Raw genomic sequence first — 26042 nt, 5'->3', positions numbered from 1 at the left:
GCATTCTTGGAGCTGTGGCTATAATTGTGGTGGTTGTTTTTACATGTATCAAAGAAATTATGGAATTTGTCACTTAAAGTGGGAAACAGTAGGAATATTAATAACCAGGCGTTGTTTTCATTTGGATATGGGAAATACAAACTACCAAATAGTCTTTTATTAAAAAAATAAACATTTTATATTTTTCTTTCAGACTGTATGTATACAAATTATATATATCACATGCAGACTATCACTTCTCTTTTTTTGTAGTAAAATATAGTGGCGATTTGGTGAATTTAAAAAGTCAAGCCATTGAGTCATTGTTAGAAAAGAAATTGAATACATATAGCTGTAGCCGAAGTTGGAAGATTTAAAGGCACTTCATGAAATGTGTGCTCTGTACAGTTACTAGTAACAAAGATAGGCTTTAAACTCAATAACCAGGGTGCATTATTTCAGATGTTGAGTTCTTTACATTGTAGTTTTGAATTTTGCACTTTATTAAATATTTTTTCAAATAAAGCTAAAATTACAATGTTTGGGCACAATATGGTATTTTAGAAATGTGTGTAATATTCAATTAATATTTAATTTATATTTAAGAACTGCAATATAATTTTTTGTGTGTATCAAGCTTTTGCTGTTTGAACCTTTTCTAATCTTTTATTTATTATAATACTAGAATATAATTTGATTGTCTTCTCAGTCACAGTTCATTCAGCTATATGGAAAACACTATAAAGAAATACTTGTAACAAATTACCTTAAGAAGTTCAAGTAGTGAAAATGTAGGTATTTGTCTACACATAGTAGGTATTTATCTACACATAGTAATAAAAATGCATCTTGCCTGAAATGTTTGTAATAAACTGTTACAGAGTGTGATAAAAACTCATCTTCAAAACCACAAAGGAGTTTGGGATTACAATGGTCAGCACGAGAACTGCAGTAACACAGAGAAGTGGTGGCCCAGCACAGGCTTCTCTGGGGGCTGTCACAGGAGAGCCGCCAGCGTTGTGCTGTGGGGGTGACACCCATCGCCATGAGTCTGGGGGTCGAGGCTGGCTGGGCCGTCTCACAGATGGAGGGAGTATGGGATGCACTTGGGGCATGCAAGGAGAAAGCGTTTTGTGATTGCATATGACTTGGACAGTCTGGGGAGGCATCAAAGGCATTGTAAGGCTCAGGGAAGAGAATGGAGGTTTCAAGATGATAAATTTAACAAAAGCCGAAAACATGCTTGTGAGATTGTGCTTAGAGAGATCACAACTGGGAAAGAATAATGGAGCTCTTTAAATAACCTGGATGAACAGAATCATGCTGTTCTTTGTCCAGTGCCAAAGCAGTACAGTCTCAATAATTTGAAAAAAATTAGTTTTACCACATGTATTGTAAAGCGTTTCTTCATTGCAATATTTTGTAAGCTGTGAGCGCAGTGTGCTGTTAACCTGGTTTTTTAACCTTCTTTTATAATAATTTTTATATATACTTTTTTTTTTTTGGTTTTGGAAAGGTAAAAGGTTATGTATGAGACCTAATTAAAATCCATTCCAGGTTAAGCTATTAATACATCTATGTTGGCAAGTACATGGATTGTAAATATACTGCTATTAGTGCTATGTGAGAGAAAAATCACTTGGAATGAAAATAGAGAGTACTGTAGAAATAATACCTAAGTATTTAGAGGGATACTCTTTGAATAAATAACATGAAAGAACAGCAGTTTTTAAAGTCTAATTTAAACCTAATTAGTGAAGATTGGAATTTCCATTCACAAGCAGGGAAACTGTGTTTTTATTTTATATGGCATAAAGGACTTAGACTATCACAGAATCATTTAGGTTGGAAAAGACCTCCAGGATCATTGAGTCCAACCTTTGACCAGTCCCCACCTTGTCAAGTAGACCAGAGTACTGAGTGCTTCATCCGGTTGTTTCTTGAACATCTCCATGGATGGTGACTCCACTGCCTCCCTGGACAGTCAAATCCAATGCTTGACAACCCTTTCTGTGAAGAAATTCTTCCTGGTGTCCAACCTAAACCTCCTGCGGCACAGCTTGAGGCCGTTTCCTCTTGTCCTATTGCTGGTTGCCTAGGAGAAAAGACTGACCTCCACCTGGCTACAACCTCCTTTCAGGCAGTTGTAGAGAGTCTCCCCTGACCTTCCTTTTCTCCAGGCTGACAAAATATAAATATGATACAAATATATGAAAATATGAACAAGTATGGTTCTTCTTTATTAAAAAATAGTGTTGATTGGCTCAAAACTTGACCTTTTAGGGGCTTTTTTTAGGTAGGAGTGATTAGCATTTTCCTAGGGAAATTAGGCTTTTGAGCAGCTGTCTCTCCATGTGTGTACATTTTTGTTTGCATAAATTGGAGTGCAGTCTGGTAGAATGTTACTGTTTTGCCTGTTTATGGTAATTATACATTGCTGTGTAAAGGTTTTGCAGGTTAATAATCTTTGTTTCACTTTGAGACAATTCTAGGGAGTTTGGTTGTTGTTAGGCCAATATGGACCTGTCTCAGAGATCCTTTGACATTTTTATGGTTTTGCTTATCAAATTTTATCACTCTTCTAGACCTGCTGTTCTCTGAAATATTCCCGCAGGCAACAAATCCCCATCATTTAATGTAGAGAAATAGTCAAGAAAGAAACCTTCTAAGACTTATTAGCAGAGCTTTGAACTAGATTCATCAGGGGAAGGGATGTGCTTCTGAGTGTCAGAGAGGAACCAGGAAACACTAGCGCTCTAGGAAGCAGCAGGGAAACACCTGTAAATTGTCCCAAAGGAATTAGGGATGGCCTTTCGCAAATGTTGAAGAGGCCATTCTATCATTCTGTGAGTGGTATATTAGGTGCTGTGATTTTCAGCATCTTATTACCTAAAACCAAATGGATATGAGAATTTAGAATTAATAAGCTTTGACTTATATGCACACTGGTGATGCTTTTAATTTTCTTTTGTGGCTTATAATATTTTGTTAAATGTCTGTATTGTTTTCCAGAAGATACTTTTGCTAGGTAAACTTGTTGGTCCTGATAGTAAATCCTTACTGAAAGAAGCTGAAATGGTTTGTTTTAAATTTTATGCATACTGGAACACTGCACAGTTGTTCCTAATGTAGACAGGCTGTTCTTGCAGTAGAAGACAGGTTTCTAGTGGAAATGGTTGCTGACCCTTTTCTGTTTTATTATCCTTAAGTGTTACTCAGATAATCCATTCGTTCCAGCTCTACATTTATTTTGTGGGAATTGTCCTTTTTTTTGTCAGTAGAGTAACTGGGGGAGAGAAGGAGAGTTTTATTTGTGATTACAGAGAATATGTAATTATATGCTTTATTATAATCAGTTTACAAAGAAATGTGGATGACTGGGGACATCTACTGACTTGTAAACAAAATCATTGTAGTTGATTATTTTGCAGAATTGATCAAAACCTAATTTTTTTTTTTCTTTTTTTTAAGGAACTTCATGTTGGTGCTGCTTATGCCAGGATATAGTAAGCAAGGCAAATTAGCTCCAGCCTTGTGTAAACTTTTAATTGGCTAACATGATGCAATTGAGCATGAATTCCAGGTGGCTTTGGAAATGAAAGAGAACTGAGTGCTCTGGCTGGAAGTTGAACGTGATGACGGCCTGGTCTATGGTAGGGAAGCTGAAAATGGAGAAGAGGCACTCCAGAGAAGACAGAAATGTGGAACAAGACGCGGGGGAATGCAGTGCTGAATCTGAGGAATGGACGAGCTCAGAAAGTGAGCCTGAGCAACCATACTTCAGAAGCAGTACTCAGTGGAGAGAAAAGGAGGTTTCCACCAAACCACATCGGCCACTCTGCCGATCCCCGTGTTTGGATCGCCCAAGTTTTTCACAGAGCAGTATCACACAAGACTTGAAGCTAGATGAATGCAAAACAAATTTGGACAAGGAATACCAAGCTAAAATGGATTTTGCTTTAAAGCTTGGGTATGCAGGAGATCAGATCCAGGCTGTACTGAATAAGTTGGGAGCAGATGCGCTCATCAATGATGTTCTAGCAGAGCTTGTGAGACTTGGCAACAAAAGTGAATCAGAGGGACAAAGCACTGCCAGCAGTACCAGTAGTACTCTGGTGCCAAGAGGCCCTTGCCCAAAGGAAATAGCAAGCCCTGAATTGTCCCTGGAAGATGAAGTTGTGGATAACAGTGATAACCTGAGGCCAATTGTCATTGACGGAAGCAATGTTGCTATGAGGTGGGTTTCCCTGTCACAATATTTGAAAATAATAGATCTCTAAAATATTTAAGAGAAAAATCAATATTGATGGCAAAGTCATTTTAAGTCATGTAGACTATTACACTGATAATATATATATTTTATGGACTCTTTAGTCTAGGCTTTTTAATTATGCTGTTATTCCTTTACACATAATCCACATTCCAGTTCCCCTACCCTCCTTTTAAACCCAAGTTCTCACCTCAAAACTTTTGTTCAAGAAATCTACTTGTAGTGTGCTTTTGTGTGGATGGGTTTAATATTCTGAAGTCCTTCAACAATACTGAAAATTACTTCTGGACATTAAAGGAAAGTAACCAAGTAGGGTAGGGAAACTTGGTTATTTCTAAAGTGACATGCAGTGTGTGCTAATGAAATGCAGTGAATTCATGGTATTTGAGCTCCTGATGATTGAGCCTGCTCAGGATTCAAAGCAATTCAGCTGTGTCAGAACAGGGGTAATGCATGAGCTAAACCTGCTGACCTGCATGGCTATGCTGCTTGCCCCACCTTGAGTACTGTGTGCAAGTACTTTTGGACATCCAAAGGAGGGCCGTGAGAAAGGGGAGAGGTCTGGAGGGGAAGTCTTATGAGGAGCACTGAGGTCACTTGGTTTGTTCAGCCTGGAGGAGACCGAGGTCAGACCTCATTGTGCTCTTCAACATCTTCACGAGGGGAAGTGGAGGGGCAGGTACCAATCTCTTCACTCTCATGACCAGTGACTCAAGGAAATGGCATGAAGCTGAGTCAGGGGAGGTTTAGGTTGAATATTAAAAAAAGCTTTTTCACCCAGAGGGTGGTTGAGTACAGGAACAGGCTCCCCACGGAAGTGGTCACAGCACTAAGCCTGTCTGAGTTCAAGAAACATTTGCACAACGCTCTCAGGCACGTGGTGGGATTCTTGGGGTATCCTGCGTGGGGCCAGGAGTTGGATTTCGATGATCCTTGTGGGTCCCTTCTGACTCAGGATATTCTATGTACACTTGGCTGCTTAGGTCAACACTAACCCAAGAGATACCTGTCCCATGCCACTTTTGAACATGTCTGTAGAGTACAGAGTTCAGCTAGCCAGTGATTTGTTTATCATTGAGTAAGTATGATTTTTTTATGAGGGAGCTATTAAAAGTCTGTTTAGTGATCAGTGGTACCAAGATTTATTCAGGTAGTGTTCATACAATAGACTTCTTTTAGTATCAGTCTTCTGCTCTAGAGGAACTTGGGATATTAATTATTATTTTTTCAATGTATTAAGAAAATTCAGATTTTTATAGGTGTATTGAGTATGCTGACTTTTCAAATACATAAACCCTTCAAATCCTGTAACAGTATTTTATATACAGGATTTTCCAGTATCAAGTTGTGGTTGCATCAATCCATAAGATGTTTCTGTAAACCAACATTGCCAAAACTGGATTTAACTTTTTTTTTTCCTTTTTTTTTTCTGTGCCTGTTGAATTTGTAATCTCTACTGCTTGAGTTACTTCTGAGAATAATGTGGCGGGCAGCAACTGGAGAAAAAAGGGTGTGTACTCCGACTATTTCATAGCTCATATCTGATGCTTTATTTGTAAGACCATAAGACTATCTCAAGTTATAAGGGACCCATAAGGATCATCAAGTCCAACTCATAACAAAATGCATGTGCATCTGAATGTTTTAAAGGATATTAAATTCTGTAAAATCTGAAATGTATAAAAATTTAAGGAAAATGCTTTTAGAAATTGTGGCTTCTGTATTCATTATTTAAGTTGTGAGGATTTATACTATGCGGGTTATCAATAATCAAACAGAAGATATTAGATCTATCTGCCTTGGGTCTGCTGTGGTGTTACTTCCTGGAATGTTTTGAGCCCATGAAAACATAGTCCAGTAATCTGTGATGTCATTCTACAATAGTAACAATAACAACAGCAACTTTGAGGTGAAATTTTGAATGATAATCTGTAGAATTTTATGGATTTTAAAGACAATTTTAGTATGATGGAAGACTCCTAATTATGCAAATTCTGTTCTGCAGACTGAGAATATCTGAAAAGCATAAGGCTTATGCACCTCTCCTGCTTAAAAATATTTCAATTATAGATGATGCAGATAGAGATTGAATAAGATTAAAAATTAAGATTCTCCTTGGTTTCTATCAAACCTCTTAAAAATTTCTCCTTTCCCTTGCAGAAACTTAGGCCTTTTTAAAATTAAACTCTTTCATTTGGACTGTGTGCTGTTTTAGAGACTCCTGTGTGTTTCAGAAAACAAATTTTTGATGGGGGTGGGACTTAAACAACTTCAACACAATTATTTCTTTCCTATAAAAAATTCTAATAAAAAACACAGAACATTTAGTATCAGAGGAAAAGATTTTATTAATAAAGATGTTTAAGAGCACTTGTCACCCATGACAATCAGCACTGTTCATTCCTCTTTTTGTGATAGCATTTTATGGTGCTACTTAAGGTAAGCTCAATTTGTTGGGGAAAGTGATATTTTTCATTAGGTCAGCTAATAAAATGAAAAAAAAATGGAAAAACTTCATGTTTACTTGCTTTTGCTCTGGGGATAGTGAAATTTCACCGTTTATAGACTTTTTAAGTAGCAAGGTTGCTGTAATCTGATGGCTGAATAGCTCTGTACAGTTGTCTTTTTCCAATTATGTAAGGAGGCCTAATAAAACTTTACAGACTTTGTTTTCCTTATGTCCTTTGGCCATGGCAGCTTTAGAGGAAAAAACCAACCAAACCACCGCAACAAAAACCAAAACCAAGTGTAACTTTTGTCCTTGCTGTTTCTAAAACTTGCATGTTCTTCAGCCATGGGAACAAAGAAGGATTTTCCTGCCGGGGAATTCAACTAGCTGTTGATTGGTTTCTGGAAAAAGGACATAAAGATATCACTGTGTTTGTACCTGCATGGAGAAAAGAACAGTCTCGACCTGATGCACCAATTACAGGTAACATCAAGATTTTTCTTCGACCCCTCGGTTAAAAAGAAAAAAAATTATTGTCATGTTTCTGATGGGTCCCAGTACTGGACTGTGGATGTGGTGATGATAATGTTGCACTCAACTGTTTGAAAACACAACGGTTTCATTGGTGAGGAAACAAGCATTTAAGTATCTGCATGTGTAAACAATGATGTGGGGTTTGTAACATTATTGGATGGTTTCAACACTTTTGAGAAGCAGTAGTTGAAATTTTCCCATTAGCAAACATTGTTGAGCATACAGGAACTGAGTCTTATTTGCTGGGTGAACATAAAATAAGTAGTAATAGGCCAGGGACTCAGTTAATAGGGTTGTCTTGAACACTGAAGAAGCAGCATGTGTTTTGACCCATAGAAAGTCCTTACATTTTACTCTAGGCTAACAAGAAAGCTACTGTAATATAGTAACACCTGAGTTCCTGATGTGTTCAGAAGACTGAGTAAAGGTACATGGCTACAGAGTGATTATGAAGTTCAAATATTGAATATTTACTCAGTGCTTTGAAACCTCAGAAATAAAATCCACATCTAGGTGTTTTTTACTGATAATGAGGACTGTGTATGAATATAATTGCAAGATACTTTGTCAGAAAAGAGGGGAAGAATTTTCATAATACAATGGTTGCATTTCTTTCTTTTAAAACTTTTTTAAAAGCTACTCAACTAAACTTATTTTACAGATCAAGAAATCTTACGTAAATTGGAGAAAGAAAAAATTCTTGTTTTCACCCCATCTCGAAGAGTTCAGGGAAGAAGAGTAGTTTGCTATGATGATCGATTCATAGTAAAACTTGCTTTCGACTCAGACGGCATCATTGTGTCAAATGATAACTATCGGGATCTTCAAAATGAAAAACCAGAATGGAAGAAGTTCATAGAGGAGCGGCTACTAATGTATTCTTTTGTGAATGACAAGTATGGGTTTTTTCTTCAAAAGTAAGTAAATTTTCTAATTCAGCATTCTCAGGAAAAACTGATCATGTTTCATTTCTTTTCCCTTAGATTTATGCCTCCAGATGATCCTTTAGGACGCCATGGTCCAAGCCTTGAAAATTTCTTAAGAAAAAGGCCAGTTATTCCTGAACATAAGAAACAACCGTGTCCTTATGGTAAGTGCCCAAGTCAGATCGATTTGTTGCATTTAAAGGTAGGTGAAGTAAGCAATTAATTAACATCTTCTCACTACTGGAACAAGAAAATGTACCATTGTCATGTTGCCATCCAAGCACAACATCCGCTTTTATACTCTTCATACGTATATTTATAAAAACAGTGTAGCAGAAAATTAAGGATTACCAGATATACCTTGTGGATAATACAGATTTTTGCTATTTTATTCTGGTTTGTATTAAAGGAAGGAGATTCATAATTAATAAAACTGTGTTAAAGCCTATTTGTTTTATATAGCACTGTGTGTATGTTGTCATTATTGAAATCATGAGCCAGTAGGAAGAAAAATGGTATATCTTGCCTTTGATGCAGATATACATGAATACAGGCAGCAGAGTCTGTGCCTGTCTGTATATATCAAATACATGATTATTCCTTAGGGGTTTAAAATAGAAATACTACTATTGAAAAGTGGTGAAACATATAAAGAAAAAATATAGCAACTGGTGGTATTAATGAGTTTTTGAATTATTTAACGTAAAACTCCTTTTCTTCCAGGTAAAAAGTGCACATATGGGCACAAATGTAAATATTACCACCCAGAACGTGCAAACCAGCCTCAAAGGTCAGTAGCGGATGAGCTTCGAATAAGTGCCAAATTATCTGCTGTGAAAACTATGAGTGAGGGAGCCTTGGCCAAATGTGGCACAGGGCCATCCAGCTCCAAAGGAGAAATCAGTTCTGAAGTGAAACGCATTGCCCCAAAACGTCAGTCAGATCCAAGCATTAGGTCAGTAGCTGTGGAGCCTGAGGAAAAGTTATCAGCAGCCCGGAAGTCCGAGGCCAGCTCTGTCCCGTCTCTGGTTTCTGCATTAAGTGTACCAACGCTCCCTCCACCAAAAAGCCATGCAGCTGGTGCATTAAATACTCGTTCTGCAAGCAGTCCGGTGCCAGGTTCCTCACAGTTCGTACATCAGAAATCCTCACTGGAACATATGTCCAGTGTGCAATATCCTCCTATACTAGTCACCAATAGCCATGGCACCTCAGTTAGCTATATTGACCAGTATCCCAAATATGAATCACTGGGGGACCATGGCTATTACTCCTTACTCAGTGATTTCTCCAACTTAAGCATAAGTAGTATCCGTAACTCAGATTATTACGGGGCTGATATGGACCAGGGGATGTATTCTAGAAACTCAAGCCCCTGTCCTGACAATTGCTTAAGCCATACAAGTAATGATTCTTATTCCTCTTACAATGACTTGTATCTGGGTGTAGCAGATGCCAGTCCAGAAGACAATGTGAAGAGCCACAGACTGCCATCGAAAAATCGTCTTCAGCCTTTCCCTCATGGTTACCATGAAGCCTTAAATAGAGGTCAGAGTTACGGAACTGAAGAGCCTAAGCAATCCCTTCGCAAACAGTCAGTTTCCCACTTAGGCCTACATGCCCAGCATCCAGTTGTTGGAGCACGGTCCAGTTGTCCAGGAGAATACCCTGTGCCTCAAAATGTTCATCCATCAACTGCACAACCAAGCCGTGCCTTGGTGATGACAAGAATGGACAGTATTTCTGACTCACGGCTTTATGAAAGTAACCCGACAAGGCAGAGGCGACCACCTCTCTGTCGAGAGCAGCATGCCAGCTGGGATCCATTACCATGTGCATCAGACTCTTACACTTACCACTCATATCCACTGAGTAACAACCTCATGCAGCCATGTTATGAACCTGTAATGGTAAGAAGCATGCCTGAGAAGATGGAGCAACTCTGGAGAAATCCCTGGATTGGGATATGTGGTGAGCCACGGGAACCTCATATCATCCCAGAACATCAGTATCAAACATACAAGAACCTCTGCAATATTTTCCCTCCAAGCATTGTTCTTTCTGTGATGGAAAAGAATCCCCATATGACAGATGCACAACAGCTGGCAGCTATGATTGTTGCCAAATTAAGAACAGGGCGTTAGAGGAGTACAGCCTCTTTTGGATAAATGAAACTGTACAGCACATAGGAGCCAGAGAAAAACTTACATGAAAGAAGAGGCCAATCTATTGTAAATATTTTCTACTAAGATAGTATAAAATTCTGTACACAGTAGCAATCATATATATGCTGAGGCACTATAAAAAAGTTGATTGTATTGCAAATTTTAAGATTTTAAATATAGGGATTTTTAATAGTATTTTATAGGAAATGCATACCTTGGTGCATGGATAGCTCACTAAGAACTATAAGGTCACAATCAGTGTCTCAAAGCTGTAACTACAAAATTAGTGTTAGCAATTATATTGCATGTATTAGTGTACACTTACAATTTGCATATAAATACCTAATCGGCCTCTAAAAGTATGCTCTATACACACCCAGATGACTTTTAGGGTTTCAGCTTTGTCATTTGACACAGCCTACTGGCATCTCAAGTACTGAAGAAAAAGTAAATTTGATAAAAATTTAAATTGTTTATAAAAGGAAAAACTGATCTCAGTTTTTCAGTGTCAACATGGTTGTTGGTACTTAAATTTCAGAACTGTTCCTCAAGAGTTTGAATAACTATTACATTGTTCAATATGTTGGCTCAACCCAACAGAAGCCAAATACTTTATTAAATTAGGACCAAAACATTAAGGAATGTAAAGGCATGAGTACCATTCAGTAAACTGAAAAGTTTAACTAGCTTCTCTCCAGAATCTCCTCTCAAATGTGCAGTAAGCAGCTGCTGGCCCAAATGACTAGACAAGCTGAAAATAAATTGTCAGTATTATGTAAACTGGATTACTCAGCTTGAAGCAGCAAAAACTGGATGTTAACATGGAAGTTCATCACTAACTACAGCCCTTCCTCTGGGAGCAAGGATGGTGTTTGAGTGAGCCTGACATTCAAGATGGCTGTACAAGATCAACTTCAGAAATGGTGGAGGGGGAAGGCTGCTTCTTGAAAAGAGATGCTCCAGTTTGGGTTTGTGGCAAAGCTGTCCTGGTTTTTGCTCTACAGATCCACGCAAAGGTGTGCATTTGCCTCGTGAAGGCTTTTAGAGTTCCTGTTTCAACAGGTGAGATAATTTTGTGTGGCATTGTTTGCGCAACTGGTATCTTGCTCAGGGTGGGAACCTTTGTAGCTAAATGTCTCCAAAAGAGGCGTTTATTGGTTTTTTTAAGCTGCACTGACTGTACGCCCTTTTTTGAATCCACTGTATATTTCAACATTTTGAACCATGACTAACTCGACATGTCTCGAGCTAGGACTTGTTGACTTCTACTGTAGTTTTTTCATGAAAGTTGAGAAGGCCTGGTTTATGGCCTTTTGTTTCTTCATGAGAAGGTGTGACACTGCCTAAATGTTTCTTACTGTGAAACACACAGAACGTGAGGCTGCAGTCAGGGTTGTTTCTGGTGTTTTGATAATGGCTTGCATGCTGCTTTCTAGTTATCTGTTTGTCTGAGAAACAAAGTTTATCATTTCCTCCACTTGTGTTACTGTAGTGGTTGGTTTGATTCAAAATATCTTGTGGGCTCTTAATCATGTGCAAAATAGGTTCCTGTTATATTAAAAAACCCACCAAATGAACCAACAAGAAACCACAATTATGGGTGCAACTACAGTTAATTTACTGACATTTGATAACTGTATCATTTCACACAGGATAAATATTCTTGTGTTGGTACAGGTGACATATATAATGACTGTGTCATTATGTATTTGAAATGAAGTAACTTGAAGGTGATTCTGTACTTACACTTGGTGTTTAAAAATAAGTTTTAATTAGTTGGTTATTCTCTCTGTTAGTGGGGAAAAAAAAATCCAGACACTTATAATAGTTGGGGGAAAACAGATTTAACTCTTGACCAGTTTTCAAAAACATTTCATATTTTTAATTTGCAATTAATTCTTATTCTCTTCTCTTGCATGGTATAAGCAGCTGAGAGCAATGCCTCAAATAACCAGAAATGACCTTTTGTTTGTTGATACAAATTGTATCTCTTTTTCTTGATTGTATAAAAACTGTGTATAAAAAAAAAAAAATCTCTAGATTAACTTCAGTATTACATTTTCACCACAATGTTTGTGACACCATGTGTCACAGGGAAGTAGCCCATGAGTAATTATGGATCTTTTTTTATTTAAAATGGGCACTTGTAGTTTATAGACAAACAGGGACAACTTTTCAGAACCAGGTTATTATGTGCACAAATACTGTGTGTACACCTCAAAGCATTACATAGGTATCTTCAGTCTATTTATTAAGCAGATACATTATTGCACTAAACTTTATGTAAAAATGTTGCTGTTAACTCATCTGCATGTGTTTAAAATGTAACAGTAATTGCTATAGACCCTATTTTATTCTAACCAATTAATTTATAAATTATTTAGGTATGAGATGAAGTTTATTGTGCACTCATGTTTTCCATCCTGCACGGAATTAAATATTTGTATGCAGAAGAATGTTTGTTCCGTTTTTCTCCATTTATAAAGATAAGCTGTTTTAAGAGAGGTTTAGTAGGTGATTTTGATGTTTTCTAATGTGGGAAACTCAACAGAGATTTCTGTATGAAGTGCTGGGTGGCGTACAGAGATATCCATTTTTGTTGGATTTGTCCAGTCATTTTAATTTCCACTAACCTTTGTTTTACTGATGGAAGAATTCCTTTTTAAACAGTGGGAGTGCTGTGCAAATACAAACCCAGCATACTATTTCCCTAAGGCACTTCAAAGGCAAATTGTCTTATTCTAAGAAGCTATTGGCATCTATCATGCATAGTTACAGAATTGGACGTGTAGCCTTTTGGAAATAACCTGCAAATTTTGTGCTTGTTTAGTCCTCCTTACAGGTAATGAAACTTTTCTATGTGATTTAGTCTTTCCTGATCAACTACTTTAAGTGATAATTTGGTCATCCACACCTGTTTTCAGATATGTTTACAAGAAGTTCAAAACACTGACACATTCATTAATCTTTAGCGCATAAGTTTAGATTTCTTCTTACATGGAAGAGTTGATCTTACTAACACCTGATCATTACTGTCTATATTGTAAATATAAGACTTTGTATAAATGCTCTTTTTTAGAGCATGATATTTAAATGTTTTTAAAACTGTAAAAGAACAGTTCTAGAAACTATATTTTAATAAAATCCATGAAAAAACAATTCTAGATGAGGGGGAAAAATGTGTGAAGGTAAAATCATGGACTACTGCAGTTGACAAGAGTTAAGCAGTAGATTTTAGTGCTTTACTGGAGTCAGAGCATTCTCTGGGAGTTCTGATTTACTTATCTTTCATCTTCAGCTATATTACTTTCACATAATGTGTCACTTAAAAGTGTGTAACTTTAAATTCATACATCAAAAACCAAATGCTTTATGGGATGTCAGTCTAAATTATTTAATGTTTTTTGTAAGAATTACTTGTTAGTAATATAGTAAGTTGTACATGAGTTCACTGCTGTTAGTCCTGTTGTCATATTGAGCTGCAGTAGTTGGCTTTATTCATTTGTAGAATTAAACATTACTGTTTAATTGTTGTAAAATTTTATAAATCTCTTTGGGTTTTTTTGGTTGACCCAAATATAATGTAAGTCTTAATGACAAAATGAGTGAAAATGGATGTTAAACCAGTATGTGGTATTCTTAAATCTCTGTGGTGGTAAGTGGGCACTGCTCTAGTTGCTGCAGCATGTAATTTATTTACTAGCATGAGTCTGTTTAGCTTTTGTAAAAATGCTTTAGCTGTAAACTTAAAAATAGGTGTGGAGTGTGGTTGCTTAGAACAAACAGAAGGAGATTCATTGAAAAAATCAAAACCAAAAATATCTAAGTAGGTGAGTTTCCCCCTACAGACTCCTAATGCCAGTTTGTCTGATATTGTCCATTTTGGCATTTTGTTCAAATAATAAAGTTAAAAATACTTGGTGACATGTATGCGTACTTGATCTATATCAACCTGCAAACAGGCACATTTGATTATTGTAATTTTTAAAACTCCACACTAAGGTGAAGGAACATGGCTCATTTCTGTGAAACTTTGTTCCGAAGTTGAAATATTACTTGACCTTGACTTGCCAAAAATTTACCTGAAGCATTAGTACTCTAGGACTTGTAACAGTCAGATCTTTAGATCTGTCACAGTTACTGCAACGGTGAGTGTTCAGCTTTCATACTCCTCTTATGTACCTATCGCTTGTTTGTGTGACAGAGCCCTTACCAAGTGTATTTCCTGCAATATTTCAACTGGAAAAATAGAATTGCACCACCACGTAAATTATTCTTATGCCAGTGTTTGGTTAGCCTTTGAAGAGTCATTATACAATCTTGCTGATTTTGGTCTGTATTTAAAGTTTGTAAATGTATTAAAAGAATTGCAAGAATCTAAAAGAAGTATAGGCTATCACCTATTCCCTTCTGCTCTATGTAAATGTTTTGCACAATTATTTAATAATATGAAATATGTTATAGTTTATATATATAAAAAATTTTGCTTATTTAATAAAACTGAAAGCCATTGGATTATTTGTTTCTAGCTTTTTATTTTTCAACCCTCTTTAGACAAGACCCCCAAAAAGCTTTTTTGCCCGAAACAACTGTTGCAGTCTGTCCAAGTCATTTATTGGTAATTTTTTTAGCTGATTGCCTGAAAAAAATCCCAGATTCTCTATGTGGGGTAATGGCAGATACACAGGGCAGTAACTACAGCTGATCAAGGTCCTCTAGTAGTAGTAGCAGCACATGATCTTACCGAGTGCACTTCTTCCAAGGGGGAAAAAAAGCTACAGATGGTACAGTATTTGCCAGGACCACACATTCCTATTGGAACTGTTATGCTTGTTTGCAATACAAAATACAGTAATTGAAGTAATTTCATACTCAGCTAAATAAAAGTAATAAAAGAACAAATCTCTTTCACTCAGAATTTTCTAAATAAGCTTAATTAACTTCTGGGAAAAAGAAGTATTTCTAAAAATACTTGGAAGGGGAAGGGCTTCCATGAAAAATCCCTCATAACAGAAAGTTTATTTCCTTTTGCATTGGCACTGCTTGCTTTTAGAGAAGGAAATGTGCAATGCATCTTCCATTTTTGGATGCATGGTAACAAGCAACTGCAGTGTAGAGCAAGATAACAAAAAATCTAGAGAAGAAGGAATAAAGAAATAATACATTCTGGACATCTAGCTAAGCCTTTACTTGAGAACCTGTCCAAAGCATCCACGAAGCTGCTCTTCTAAACATTTCAACCCTATGCAATGTACTGCTAAAGTCGTATGTCCCTTTTTGTATCCCTTCCTACTGCCACATTATTCTTTCTGTTTAGTTTGTAAAACCTGCAAATTATTAGACGGACTCAGAGAAAGCCTCTGTTTTACCCTCTAGCAGATGCACTCTAACAAATTCTTACCGAGGAGTCCTGCAATAAATATACACTTAAACTCCTGGGTTTTTCTGACAGGTTACCACAGAAGCCTCTTAAGTTCCAAGAACCTGTAATACAGGTAAAGAAAATGGAATAGGAAAAACTATCTGGAAGCCATTTTTCTCAACAACTTTCCACAAGGTACTTTTTCAGTCCATTTCTGCAGTCATCATACCAGCTCTCAGCAAACACCACAGTATTGGTTATGAATATCAGCAAAATCATCAACAGAAGTAACATGAAGCAAAACACTTCAATCAAAAAAGAGACAGTAGTGGCTTCAAGACTATCACTTGAAAAAACATTGTGACAAAAACATTTCAAAGGTATATTTATGTATCTCAGTACATTCAGCCATGCTCTAGCTAGGATTGATCCCTGAAGCTTCATTGAAATCCTAGAAAGATGAAAACTGGTAAAATCACTCCTCCAGGACAGCATCACTGAAATAAGAAGGGCTCAATAGTCTTGCTATTGAGGGCCAGAGGACACTTTCCAGAGTGAAAACTGAGAAACAGCATCCAGGAGCAAGGTTTGCCTTCAGTTAGTTGTATTTATTAACTATTTGGCAAACTTCAACTGGTTAAGCAAGACAATGGCTACTGTACATGCAACTTAAAACACAACACCTTTATAAAACAGTGATTTTACATGGTAAAAATCAATAAATCACAGCAACAACTTCTCCTGACTATTTCCCCACCACCATTACTAGATTTCCCACACCACTTAACTTGTGCAATACTAAAAGTCACAGAGCACTCTGCTGCTGTCTCAGAAAAGTTGAAGGCCACTTTTTATTTTATGGAAGTCATTCTGGGTCCACAACAATCCTCCTGTCATGGGAATATTCAATTCTGCAGAGCTGTGAGGAAAAGAATAAAGCACATAATCACTAGGCTGATTTAGAAGCTTACATCACCAAAGTAATTTTGATAGCACTTTATTTCCAAAACATTCTCATTTTTAGCTCTGAAACATTTATCTGCTGAAATGTCCTTAGGTTTTTAATCAGTTTATTCCAGAGAGGCAATAGTCCTGAAACATGAAAGGTACAAGGCACAAACCAAAAGAAAGGTGACCAGGTACTAGCAATTGTGAGGGAGAAATGACTGCAGAAATAACCAGAGAACAATTTTCATCTGAACCTTCATCTGTCCTTTGCAGCTAGGAATACAAGCTCATCAGGTGAAATGCTAACACAGCAAGCAATTGACATGAGAACAGTCTGTCACAAATCTTAAAATGCTTATCCTGTACACTGATACTACCCGTTTCTATGGCTTTAGAAAAAAGTCATGGGACTTAGACGTGCAGCCCCTAAAGCAACAGCAAGTCAGCAACTCCACCCTCAGAAAACTCTCCAAGTGGTCATTATTGCCAAATTTGTTCCAGCTGTCAGGTAAAACTGATGCTGGGAGCTAATAAAAAGCACATATGTTTATCACAAAACCCAAACCATCTGCCTGAGGGATGACAGCAGCTATTCAAAGCTTCAGAGATTGCCTCAGCAACACTAAACGTGAACTTTGACAATACACATGCACAGCATAGACCAGAAAACCCAACAATGAACACAATCTTTTGGGAGGAAGGAATTGCAGAAGGACAAAGAAGGGCATTGCTTTTAGAAAGGGCGTGTCCCATTGCCTATGCTGCAGATGCTATTCCAAGCACCTGACAGATATTTTCAAAGTAAAATGTCAAGTTTTCACAATCTCTCATACCATCTTTCAGTACCTGCCTTCATGAGCCTGGCAGAACAGCTCTCTGCAGACAGAGAACTTGGAGGGCAGTACCAAAATTAAATAGCAAACACCCGTTCTGGAACAGGCCATACAAAAACCTTTGATGGGGAAGAAAAAACCCACACAGCTACAAGCCAGAGGACAAGGTTTCTGCACAGAAGAAAACGTTAAGCAGTCAAGAAAATCTGCTTATTTCTGCCTTGGGGAAGTCAGACCACCTTTCCAAAACCACATGTCCTTTGGCAAATGGAGATGCTGCTATGCAAGGGAAGTAAGAATAATGAACAAGCTGCCATTGTAGCACTCCTGATGAAACCTGGATTATTTCCAGGCTCCGCTTCAGGAATAAATCAGCTTCTGCTCCTTTCTATTTGTGGGAACAACAGGTTTTCCTCATGTTTCTTTCTAAGATTTTTTTCTTGGCATCCTGCCAGGCTGTAATCTGAGTGGAACAAACTGTCTGCCCCTTTCCCCACACAAAGAGATGCAGAAACACATGTTACTTTTGGCCTGCTATGTGCTTTCTTATTTTCTGCATGAGTATTTTCTAGTAATACAAGCTGCATGACACATTACACTGTTCAAAAAACAGCCTGAAATGTACGTATCTGGCCTTTAGCTTTTTAGCCTGCAATTAATATACTATCAGTCCTCACTATGACTAAATCATATTTCAAAATGCAGTCTAGGCATCTTCCTCCAAAGGAACACAATGTTACTGATAAGGGAAGGTCAATTAATTTGATCCCATGGAAGATGGCCAACAGGATGGAGAAGAATGCAAGCCTTACTTTTTGGAAGATTTGAAACTGGAAGTTTGGAACCTGAACACAACTCTGAATATGTGAAAATATGAACACCTGCAAGATTTCTTCTCAGTGAAATACCCCAGGCTGCATGATTCTCAGTTCGTCACACTGCTACTAGATTGGGCCCACCAACCACAGAAAAGAATCATGGATTAGAAAGTTGTCCAATCAAGTGTTAAGGAAAATAACTGCAATTTGCTTCTATTCTGAAGCATTCCTTGGATTCAAATAATAGGAGACAGATTTATATGTATGTGATGAAACTGATTTGACAGCTTACACCATTCAAGTTCCTATGACTTAAAAGTGTGAAATACTGACCCCATTAAAACATCTACAATGGGATGGATAACTGGATAAGCTTCACTTAGTAACAAAAGTGATCTGACCAAAGCTTTATAGAATGCTCCCGTTATTTCCAGGACAAGCTGTGTTTCTTTACTGAGGTCAGATCTGCAGTTCTAAATTACTAGCTACAGCTCTAAAAGGTCACTGGGCACTGCCAGCCTACTGAGGATCAGAGCCCCAGCTAATAAAAACACAAGTTGTCAAGCCTGCTGGGGCTGTGCTGATACCTGCTAAACAGCAGTATTTCATAATCCTTGCAATGTTTTTTTTTTTTTAAATGAGCAGGAGGAGTGAAGATAGAAATATTATAAGATGGCGTCCTCAAAGGATACCATTAGGGTTAGGTTAGTAAGTATTAGAGACAATAGCAGATATTCGGGTCAAACCATTTAAACAGAAGTAAAAAGGAAATCTCAGCCTTAATTTTTCACATGGTATAGTAAAAGGCACAGAAAGAGAAATGCATTTCATGGCTCAGGGGCAAAGTACCGCCCACACCATTACTCACTTTGTATTGAGAGACTTCCACTCATCCCTCACTGGCTGATCAAGCAGGGACATCATAGAATAATTATCCAACATGAGACCATCAGGGTCATCTGTCTGACCTGGGAGTTTCCCAAGAGGAAAGTCTTTCCATCGTACTTCATCTAGATAAAAACAGTACAAAACCAAGAAGTCTGAGTTTCCCAAAGAGATTGTCAAAAGACAAGATGACCCTCCCCAAGTCCACAAATACTGCCTCATGCAACTCAGCCATTCAGCAAATGATCTGAACCAATGTCCCAGAAGCAGAGGACAGTTTTACTTCTGTTCTCAAAACATCCAGTTCTAACAAGCTGCTCACATCAGCATAACTAAGATCTCTTCTCCTTTTTTTACTTCAGAAAATTTCCCAGTGGATGGAGTACAAGAGTTCAGTCTTCTAGTGGCTGCTTTTTTTCCTTTAAATGCCATTTTGACTTCAACTCTTCTCCGCCAACTTCCTCCTCCTGTGTTCGAGTCCCTCCATGACTCATCCAAAATTCTTAGCTACAGAGACCTCCAACCCCCATGAGAAAGTATAGCTACTGTAACAAAGCTAACAAAACACTTGATACACTGTTTATTCCTTCTAAAAACTTGTCTTGCTCATTTCTGTTGTTTGCCACCATGTCATAACAACCACTTTCCCAGAGCATAGAACTTAGGTTCATAGACAAACTGTGCTTTCAAATACCCCCAAGTCTGACAAAGAGAAATCCAAGAAACATCCATATTTTCTTCACCATTCACAGCTGGCATATATCCTGCCCCATCAGTTGAATACACTGAAATTTCAAAGTTTGGAAAAGCCTAATAAAATAATGAGACAGTAATAGCATGCTCCTGGAAAACCCACTCGCACTATTTTAAGAGCTTAAGAGAAATGACTCCTGCACATAAACGAAAGACTGGAAACTTCACATTTTTCAGTAATCTGGCATTTAGATTACTTTGAAGCACAATTTAATTATGGCCAGACCCAAAGGGCTGAGATGTCTTTGCATTTCAATTAACCTTTGTCAGTGATAGAGTCACTTTTTACCTGCGGTGATCTGCCAGGCGGACCCTTGCAGTGCTGCCCTTTTCTCAGCAATAGCCACCATGTTACCAGAATGAGCAAGTCCTTCCAAAGGATTTGTTTCAGTTACCATCTCCTCTTCCTCCTCTTCCACTTCCTCTACTCCATCATCTCTCTCTAGCACATCTTCTTGTTTCTCTACAGTCTGCCCTTGATTTTTAACCTGATTTTCTTGCCTGGCTCTCCACTGTAAGCTCTCTATAGTATAAATTGGCTGTTCACTGCCATCTGAAGAGAGGCCTGGACTGGACAAAGGGGCACCTCCTTCTGTGTAAATGGAAGCAAGATAGAGAAGGTTCTTCCTAGAAGAACGTGGCAAGCGAGGTCTCATGATTGTGAGGATCCTAGAAAGGAAAAAGGGCAATGGAAAAGTCTTGAAAGGGTTGATAAATCTTCATCTAGAGCCTTTTTTGCTTTTAAGTGTTTGTTTTCTCCAGGACAGCTGGCTCACATAGTTCATCTAACAGGCAAAATTTGATTATCCCCTGGTCAGTGGATGCTGAAATACTCTACCTTTGTGATTAAAATTAAGGACTTGGGATACTTCTAACTGAATTACTGCTTTGCTGTTTTCATGTATAAAAGTTAGGAGCTGTGGTAAATTCCTATTACCTGAATAAGCAGTCACATCTCTACCAAGTCACTTTGTTTCTGAACAGGTTGCTTTAAAAGCCTCCCCAGATAACCTCTGCTTTCATTCTGAAGGTACAATCATTTAGAATTCTTTTCCTTCTTCTCTTTGTGTGCAATCAATGGGGAGATGAATAGCAGCAAGCATGGCTTTATATGCACCTGCTACAATTTCTGCCAGATCCAAAGAGAGGCAAGGGAATGCAGCTATAGCTCAGCGTATCACTAGGAAACCAAAGCTGTTACAGAGCACTGTTTGCAGTTCCCTTTCCAGGTCACAGGATCAAACTTACAGCTGAAGAAGATGTGGGGTTGCCCAGCAGGGAGCTTCCAAGCAACTGTCAGTCAATCTTATCCACTGCAAAGGGACTTTATGCAGGAACAGCTCCTTCACAGACACCTGTTTGTTACAGTGTTGCCTTTTCTTCCCTTCAAAGAAGATAATAAAAACAACAGGGTGCTCAAAACTCATCAAAAACATACCCTTCATCCCTCTGCATTTTTACTGGAACACATCCTCAAATAAGCTGGCATTTTAACTCAAGTCCATGACCAGCTATATCGACCAAATACATCAAGGTTGTTACAAAGGACTTGGCTGTGCATGGGCAGCTCAGGTAGCTCCACAAGACCTGACCACAGTGCAGTGCAGACATTCCCAAGCTGGCCCTGAGCACATCACTCCGGACAGGAAAGCCACAAGATGTGTTTGAACGGTTTTATCCCAAATAAATGCAGTATACTGTATCTGGGACCCAGTATCATTCCAGATAGCTCTGCAAAGAGTAGATTGAACAGCTGGGAACTAGCACCACTCAGGGATCTTGGTACATCATAGATATGTTTAGCACTGAGTGAAAGCACCAAATATTAACCTATGACTGCCCGAGATACTGGCAAAATCTTTGTGCAGCCTGAGCCAGACCAGGAGAGGACAGAAGAGGCACCAAAATTAAGGGATGGAAACCTATGCAAGGATGCACTGTGTCACAGTATTAAAACCTTGTTAGCAGAATACCTGTGACACTGTATAATTAAGGCCCTTCAGTGCTCATCTCTGTAATGAAACATACAGTTTGCCAATTTTAAAAGTTCTAAGTCAGGAACTGAAAACAAAATATTACTTATTACTTTTGTGTAAGTTTAGAAGGCATAAAAATCCTGTGATAGGATCAATAAAGGACAGCAACACTATTTAGTATCCTATGAAGTCAGGCTTCTGCTAAGGGAGGAAAGAACTGGGAACAGGGATCTCATAACAGACTGCATATAACAGTGGCAGATAGCATATAAGGATGTTATTTCCTACAAGTATTGATATCTGGAAAAATTAGCACTTAAGAGCCTGATCCTTCCTGCGAGAAACTGGCTTTTCCTATCCTGAGGAGGCTGCGGCAAACTTAGCAATAGCAATTTCAATTTTTTGCTAAGAAATACATAACATGCACAAGCTGCACGTTGAAAAGTCTAAGAAATGCAACAATAAAAGCTTATGTTCACGTGACAAAATATACTAATTAGGCAACTGCACTTTATGTATAAAGGTCCCACCACTTTATTAGTGTAGGTTTACACCAGTACAGAAGAAACTCTTACGCTTTTTTAAACTCAGAAATTCCAGACACACTCACCAGCGTTTACTTTGGCAATGCCAGTCAGCAACTCAGAAATCCAGTTGATCAAGAACTGAGGCCGGAGTTCTGAAGAGTCAGAACATTCCTTCAACTCTATAAACATTTTCTCTATTAGGATCTGTGTAAAACTTCGTGAAAGGAGGCCTGACAGCAAAGGCTGCCAAAAGCAGTAAAATGTCGGGGGAATTTTGAATTGCCATACCTCTTTATTTGCTGCAATAAGAAGAAAAAACAAAACAGAGAAGCCAGAAATTGGTGCTTTGTAATTTTTTTATGAAATATAGGTGTGACACTCGCTCCAAACTAAAGAGGTTTGTTCTAAGGTGATTGATTCCAGCATATTTCCTGAGGTCCTCACTGAAGCTGAAACTATTATTTTTCTTATACTAGGCAAGTAAATTAAGTAGCAATTTGATAATTAGCACAAGGAAATTATGAACACAGGAAAATCTACCTGTTTTGCTAATTCCTTTCCAGTTTCATCTTATTTCTCGTATCATTAAGAACTATTCTGTCTAAAAACATACTGCAAAGACAAGGTTCATTGAGCAAAGCAACGTAAAATCAAAAAGCTTTTACATTTTTCTACTGTTATATAGTCATGGAAATTTGAGAATCTTTCTTGGAAAGTTCTTTGGCTGTGAAATAGGGGATTTATTTATTTTCATTCCCTCTAGGTGCCTAATTCTCTTGCAAACAATAAATGCAACTCCACACATATGGGCAGCAGCTTGGAACTATGATGCAACTGGTCAACGAGGCTCAAAAAACCCCATCCACTTTGATTTGCTTCAAATATTCAGTGTAGAAAAGAAACTAGTGGGAGTTCCTGAAATCAGCAACTATTGCAGAAAAGGGTAGAGATGCAAGCCTTGAAAGATGTTTTGGCTAGATATTCAGTGCTGAAGAGCTATCCTTCCATCCTAAGAGACTTATGCAAAAGCAATAGCTAAGCATGGCCATAAGGGGTTCTGCAGAACAGGGCAAAAGACGTTTAAGGACCCAGATAGAATATGCAGACAATCACAGATTTCAATATAATGAGAAAAAATGAAAAGACTTGGTCATAACACTAGCTATGCATTTTCTACTTGCATGGTGCATAGAACACTAACCTTCATACTTGATATTTAGCATCTTCAGACAATCCATCTTTGGGATGAGAAAGCCATCACTGAGAAGAGCTTCAGCCACTGTCTCCCTAGAGCAGAGAGACTTATTACTGCCACTTACTCCTTTACCTATCAAAACACCACTTGCACCAGTTCTGAAACAAGTTTGGCAGCCAAATACCTGGAACTGTGAGGACGGAATGGAGAATTTTTTGTTCGAACAAAAGATCTGGTAATGCTGTTCTTGTACAGCATATATATTTATATTCAACACATAAGGAGTTACAGCTCTTATCTGTAACATTATACTCTCTCCCCTCTACAGTTACACTGATCAGATTTCTCAAAGTGGGTCAAGATCTCCATGAAAATTTATATGGTAATAAGAAAGTCTCAACACACTAGGTCCTAGAGCCTCTGTAGTAACAGAAAGATAGAAAATATAGAAAATGCCAAGTATTGCCCTGAAATTTTTAAGAATTCTAAAGGTTACTGTGAAATCAAAATCTCTACAGGGTTGTTGGGAGTTTTTGAAGACACTGAAGATGCTGCATGCCTTGGGGCCAGCATCGCTAAGTCTGGGAAAACACCTTGGAGATCATCTGGCACAAGGAATACTGCTTGTTAGCACAGATCAACAACTCAGTCCTCAAAGATGTTGAGGAAACAGACTAACTGCTTTCTCCATGATCGGGTATAGGACATTATGAAAAGACAATTTAATAGGTCTACAGCCTAGTTCAGCACTGTACCTTTCACCTCTGTTCTTTATCAGAGACATACCTGTTTTCCTGCATCAGGTCTTTGATCTGAGCCAAAATCCAGTCCACTTCTGAAGAGGAATCAGACCACAATTCTCGAGACTTTGAAACAGACTGCATAGTCTGCATAACCTGAGTGAAGGAAAAATTCAAGCATTAATAGAAAATATACTCCCATGGCAAACACAAAAACATTATTGCTATGACAAGAAGATGCACATGCCACATGTACTTCATCAACAGCACTTGGAAAACTTCACAAAAGTTCCCCTTCCTTGGGATCTCAAGTAAGTACAGATCTCCTTTATAAACAAAGTGTTCACATTAGGAACTGTCACAGCTCAAATTGTTTGTTCTCTGTAGTGAAGATTTTCTTTGGCAAGCCATGTATGACAACATTAGCAGACAGACCTGCACAAGGAACTAAGACAACAAGGAAGAGAAGACAAATTGCCCAAGAAAGAAAAGAGAATTAACTAAAGTGGTGATCATCAGAGTGCACTTACACGAAACTGCTCATTCTTGTAAGATATCAGAACATCTCTGACTTTTTCTAGAAATAAACATAAATATATCATTTAAGCAGAAGATCAACTACGTAAGGGAATTTTGTATCTGAGGAAGCTGCTTAGTTTTGCTAAATTTACACTCAAGGAAGGCGTCAAATGAAGCCAGCAATTCTGTTCAGACAACAGAGGGAAGACTCCCAAAACTCTCAGACTTTTCCAGCAACATAAATTTTCTCAAGTGGGGCTGAACCACGATTTCCATATTTTATCACTAACAGTAGCCAAAGACAGGTAAGTTGGATAAACCCAGACAGCTCAAAAACAAATCCCTAAATAGATCAGTGTAGGAAGAAATTGTTCCCATATGCAGTTTATGTTCTGATGCATATTTGTATTCCTAATACTTGCATTTTGCATCAATTGCAACAGCGCTACAGCTATTCACAAACCAAAGTGCTACAAATTTGGAGAAATACTACCAAACCAGTCAGTCAACCCCAAGGGCAATCTACCAAGGCCCAAAGAGGAATCCCAAAATCTGAGCTGAAGGTATATCTTTATGCTGGAAGATGACATATTTAAACTGCTTTCTCCAGTTCATCTAATCCTTGTATCTGCTATTGGTCTAGGAACACCTGCCATGGAATTCCTTGTGTTTCTGACGGGCCTCATGCTGCGGGGTTTGAATCTCCCATCCGTCACTGTCCAACTCTGCATTTGCTTCCACCTCTTCCTGTTCTTCTTCCTCATCCTCATCCTCACTTTCTTCACACAAGTTATTGCCCAGCTGACGGCTCCAATACATCTTTCGTAGCCAGTCCAGCACAACATCACAACCTAATGGAGAACAGAAAACATTATCTTCTCAGTGAGAATTTCTTTGTTACGGCAAAAAATAATATAGGTGGTATATTGCTAACTTGTATTATGAAAATAAATACTACTAACTAGTTATGAACCCTAAAAACACAAAAAACTTCATTAATGAAAAGGTGAACAAGTTAAAAAAAACCCAAACAAACAAAAAAACAAACCAAAACCAACCCCAGAAAGAAACCAGGAATAAAACCCCAAAATCCAGTATCACATGCATGGTAACTACCCCTCATTATTTTGGAGAGAAAGAAAAAAAAAAAAAAAAAAAAAAAA

The 26042-nt window shown here is 38.0% G+C and overlaps 2 protein-coding genes across 2 annotated transcripts in view; one reads left to right on the top strand and one right to left on the bottom strand.

The window, feature by feature from the left end:
- The first annotated feature begins 3450 nt into the window (after positions 1 to 3450).
- Positions 3451 to 14678, top strand: ZC3H12B (zinc finger CCCH-type containing 12B). The gene is made up of 5 exons (XM_008641768.2): positions 3451 to 4216; positions 7042 to 7181; positions 7894 to 8128; positions 8216 to 8322; positions 8882 to 14678. The coding sequence occupies exons 1-5, from the start codon at positions 3615 to 3617 to the stop codon at positions 10300 to 10302; spliced, it is 2505 nt and encodes an 834-aa protein (XP_008639990.1). The 5' UTR covers positions 3451 to 3614; the 3' UTR covers positions 10303 to 14678.
- Positions 14679 to 14838: 160 nt separating this feature from the next.
- The window catches only part of LAS1L (LAS1 like, ribosome biogenesis factor), a 15030-nt gene continuing 3826 nt past the window's right edge, over positions 14839 to 26042 (bottom strand). The window contains exons 5-13 of the mRNA XM_017743004.1: positions 25533 to 25730; positions 24891 to 24937; positions 24407 to 24516; positions 23627 to 23712; positions 22509 to 22724; positions 21171 to 21306; positions 20212 to 20591; positions 19153 to 19294; positions 14839 to 16604 (exon numbers count right to left, since the gene is read on the bottom strand). Of these exons, the coding sequence (XP_017598493.1) occupies positions 16514 to 16604; positions 19153 to 19294; positions 20212 to 20591; positions 21171 to 21306; positions 22509 to 22724; positions 23627 to 23712; positions 24407 to 24516; positions 24891 to 24937; positions 25533 to 25730 (1406 nt within the window). The 3' untranslated portion in view covers positions 14839 to 16513. The remainder of the gene's footprint in view (positions 16605 to 19152; positions 19295 to 20211; positions 20592 to 21170; positions 21307 to 22508; positions 22725 to 23626; positions 23713 to 24406; positions 24517 to 24890; positions 24938 to 25532; positions 25731 to 26042) is intronic.

The sequence above is a fragment of the Corvus brachyrhynchos genome, unplaced genomic scaffold (assembly GCF_000691975.1).
Source record: "Corvus brachyrhynchos isolate BGI_N302 unplaced genomic scaffold, ASM69197v1 scaffold220, whole genome shotgun sequence".
Taxonomy (NCBI): domain Eukaryota; kingdom Metazoa; phylum Chordata; class Aves; order Passeriformes; family Corvidae; genus Corvus; species Corvus brachyrhynchos.
The sequence above is the reverse complement of the archived record's forward strand: the minus strand, read 5'-3'. Positions and strand labels throughout refer to the sequence as shown.

What these genes read in the sequence shown, in the direction of transcription:
- ZC3H12B (XM_008641768.2), top strand. Translation starts at nt 3,615, where the DNA reads ATGACGGCCTGGTCTATGGTAGGGAAGCTGAAAATGGAGAAGAGGCAC. An exon ending in GGAAGCAATGTTGCTATGAG is followed by an intron (nt 4,217 to 7,041) that starts GTGGGTTTCCCT and finishes CATGTTCTTCAG; the next exon opens with CCATGGGAACAAAGAAGGAT. An exon ending in GAAACAACCGTGTCCTTATG is followed by an intron (nt 8,323 to 8,881) that starts GTAAGTGCCCAA and finishes CTTTTCTTCCAG; the next exon opens with GTAAAAAGTGCACATATGGG.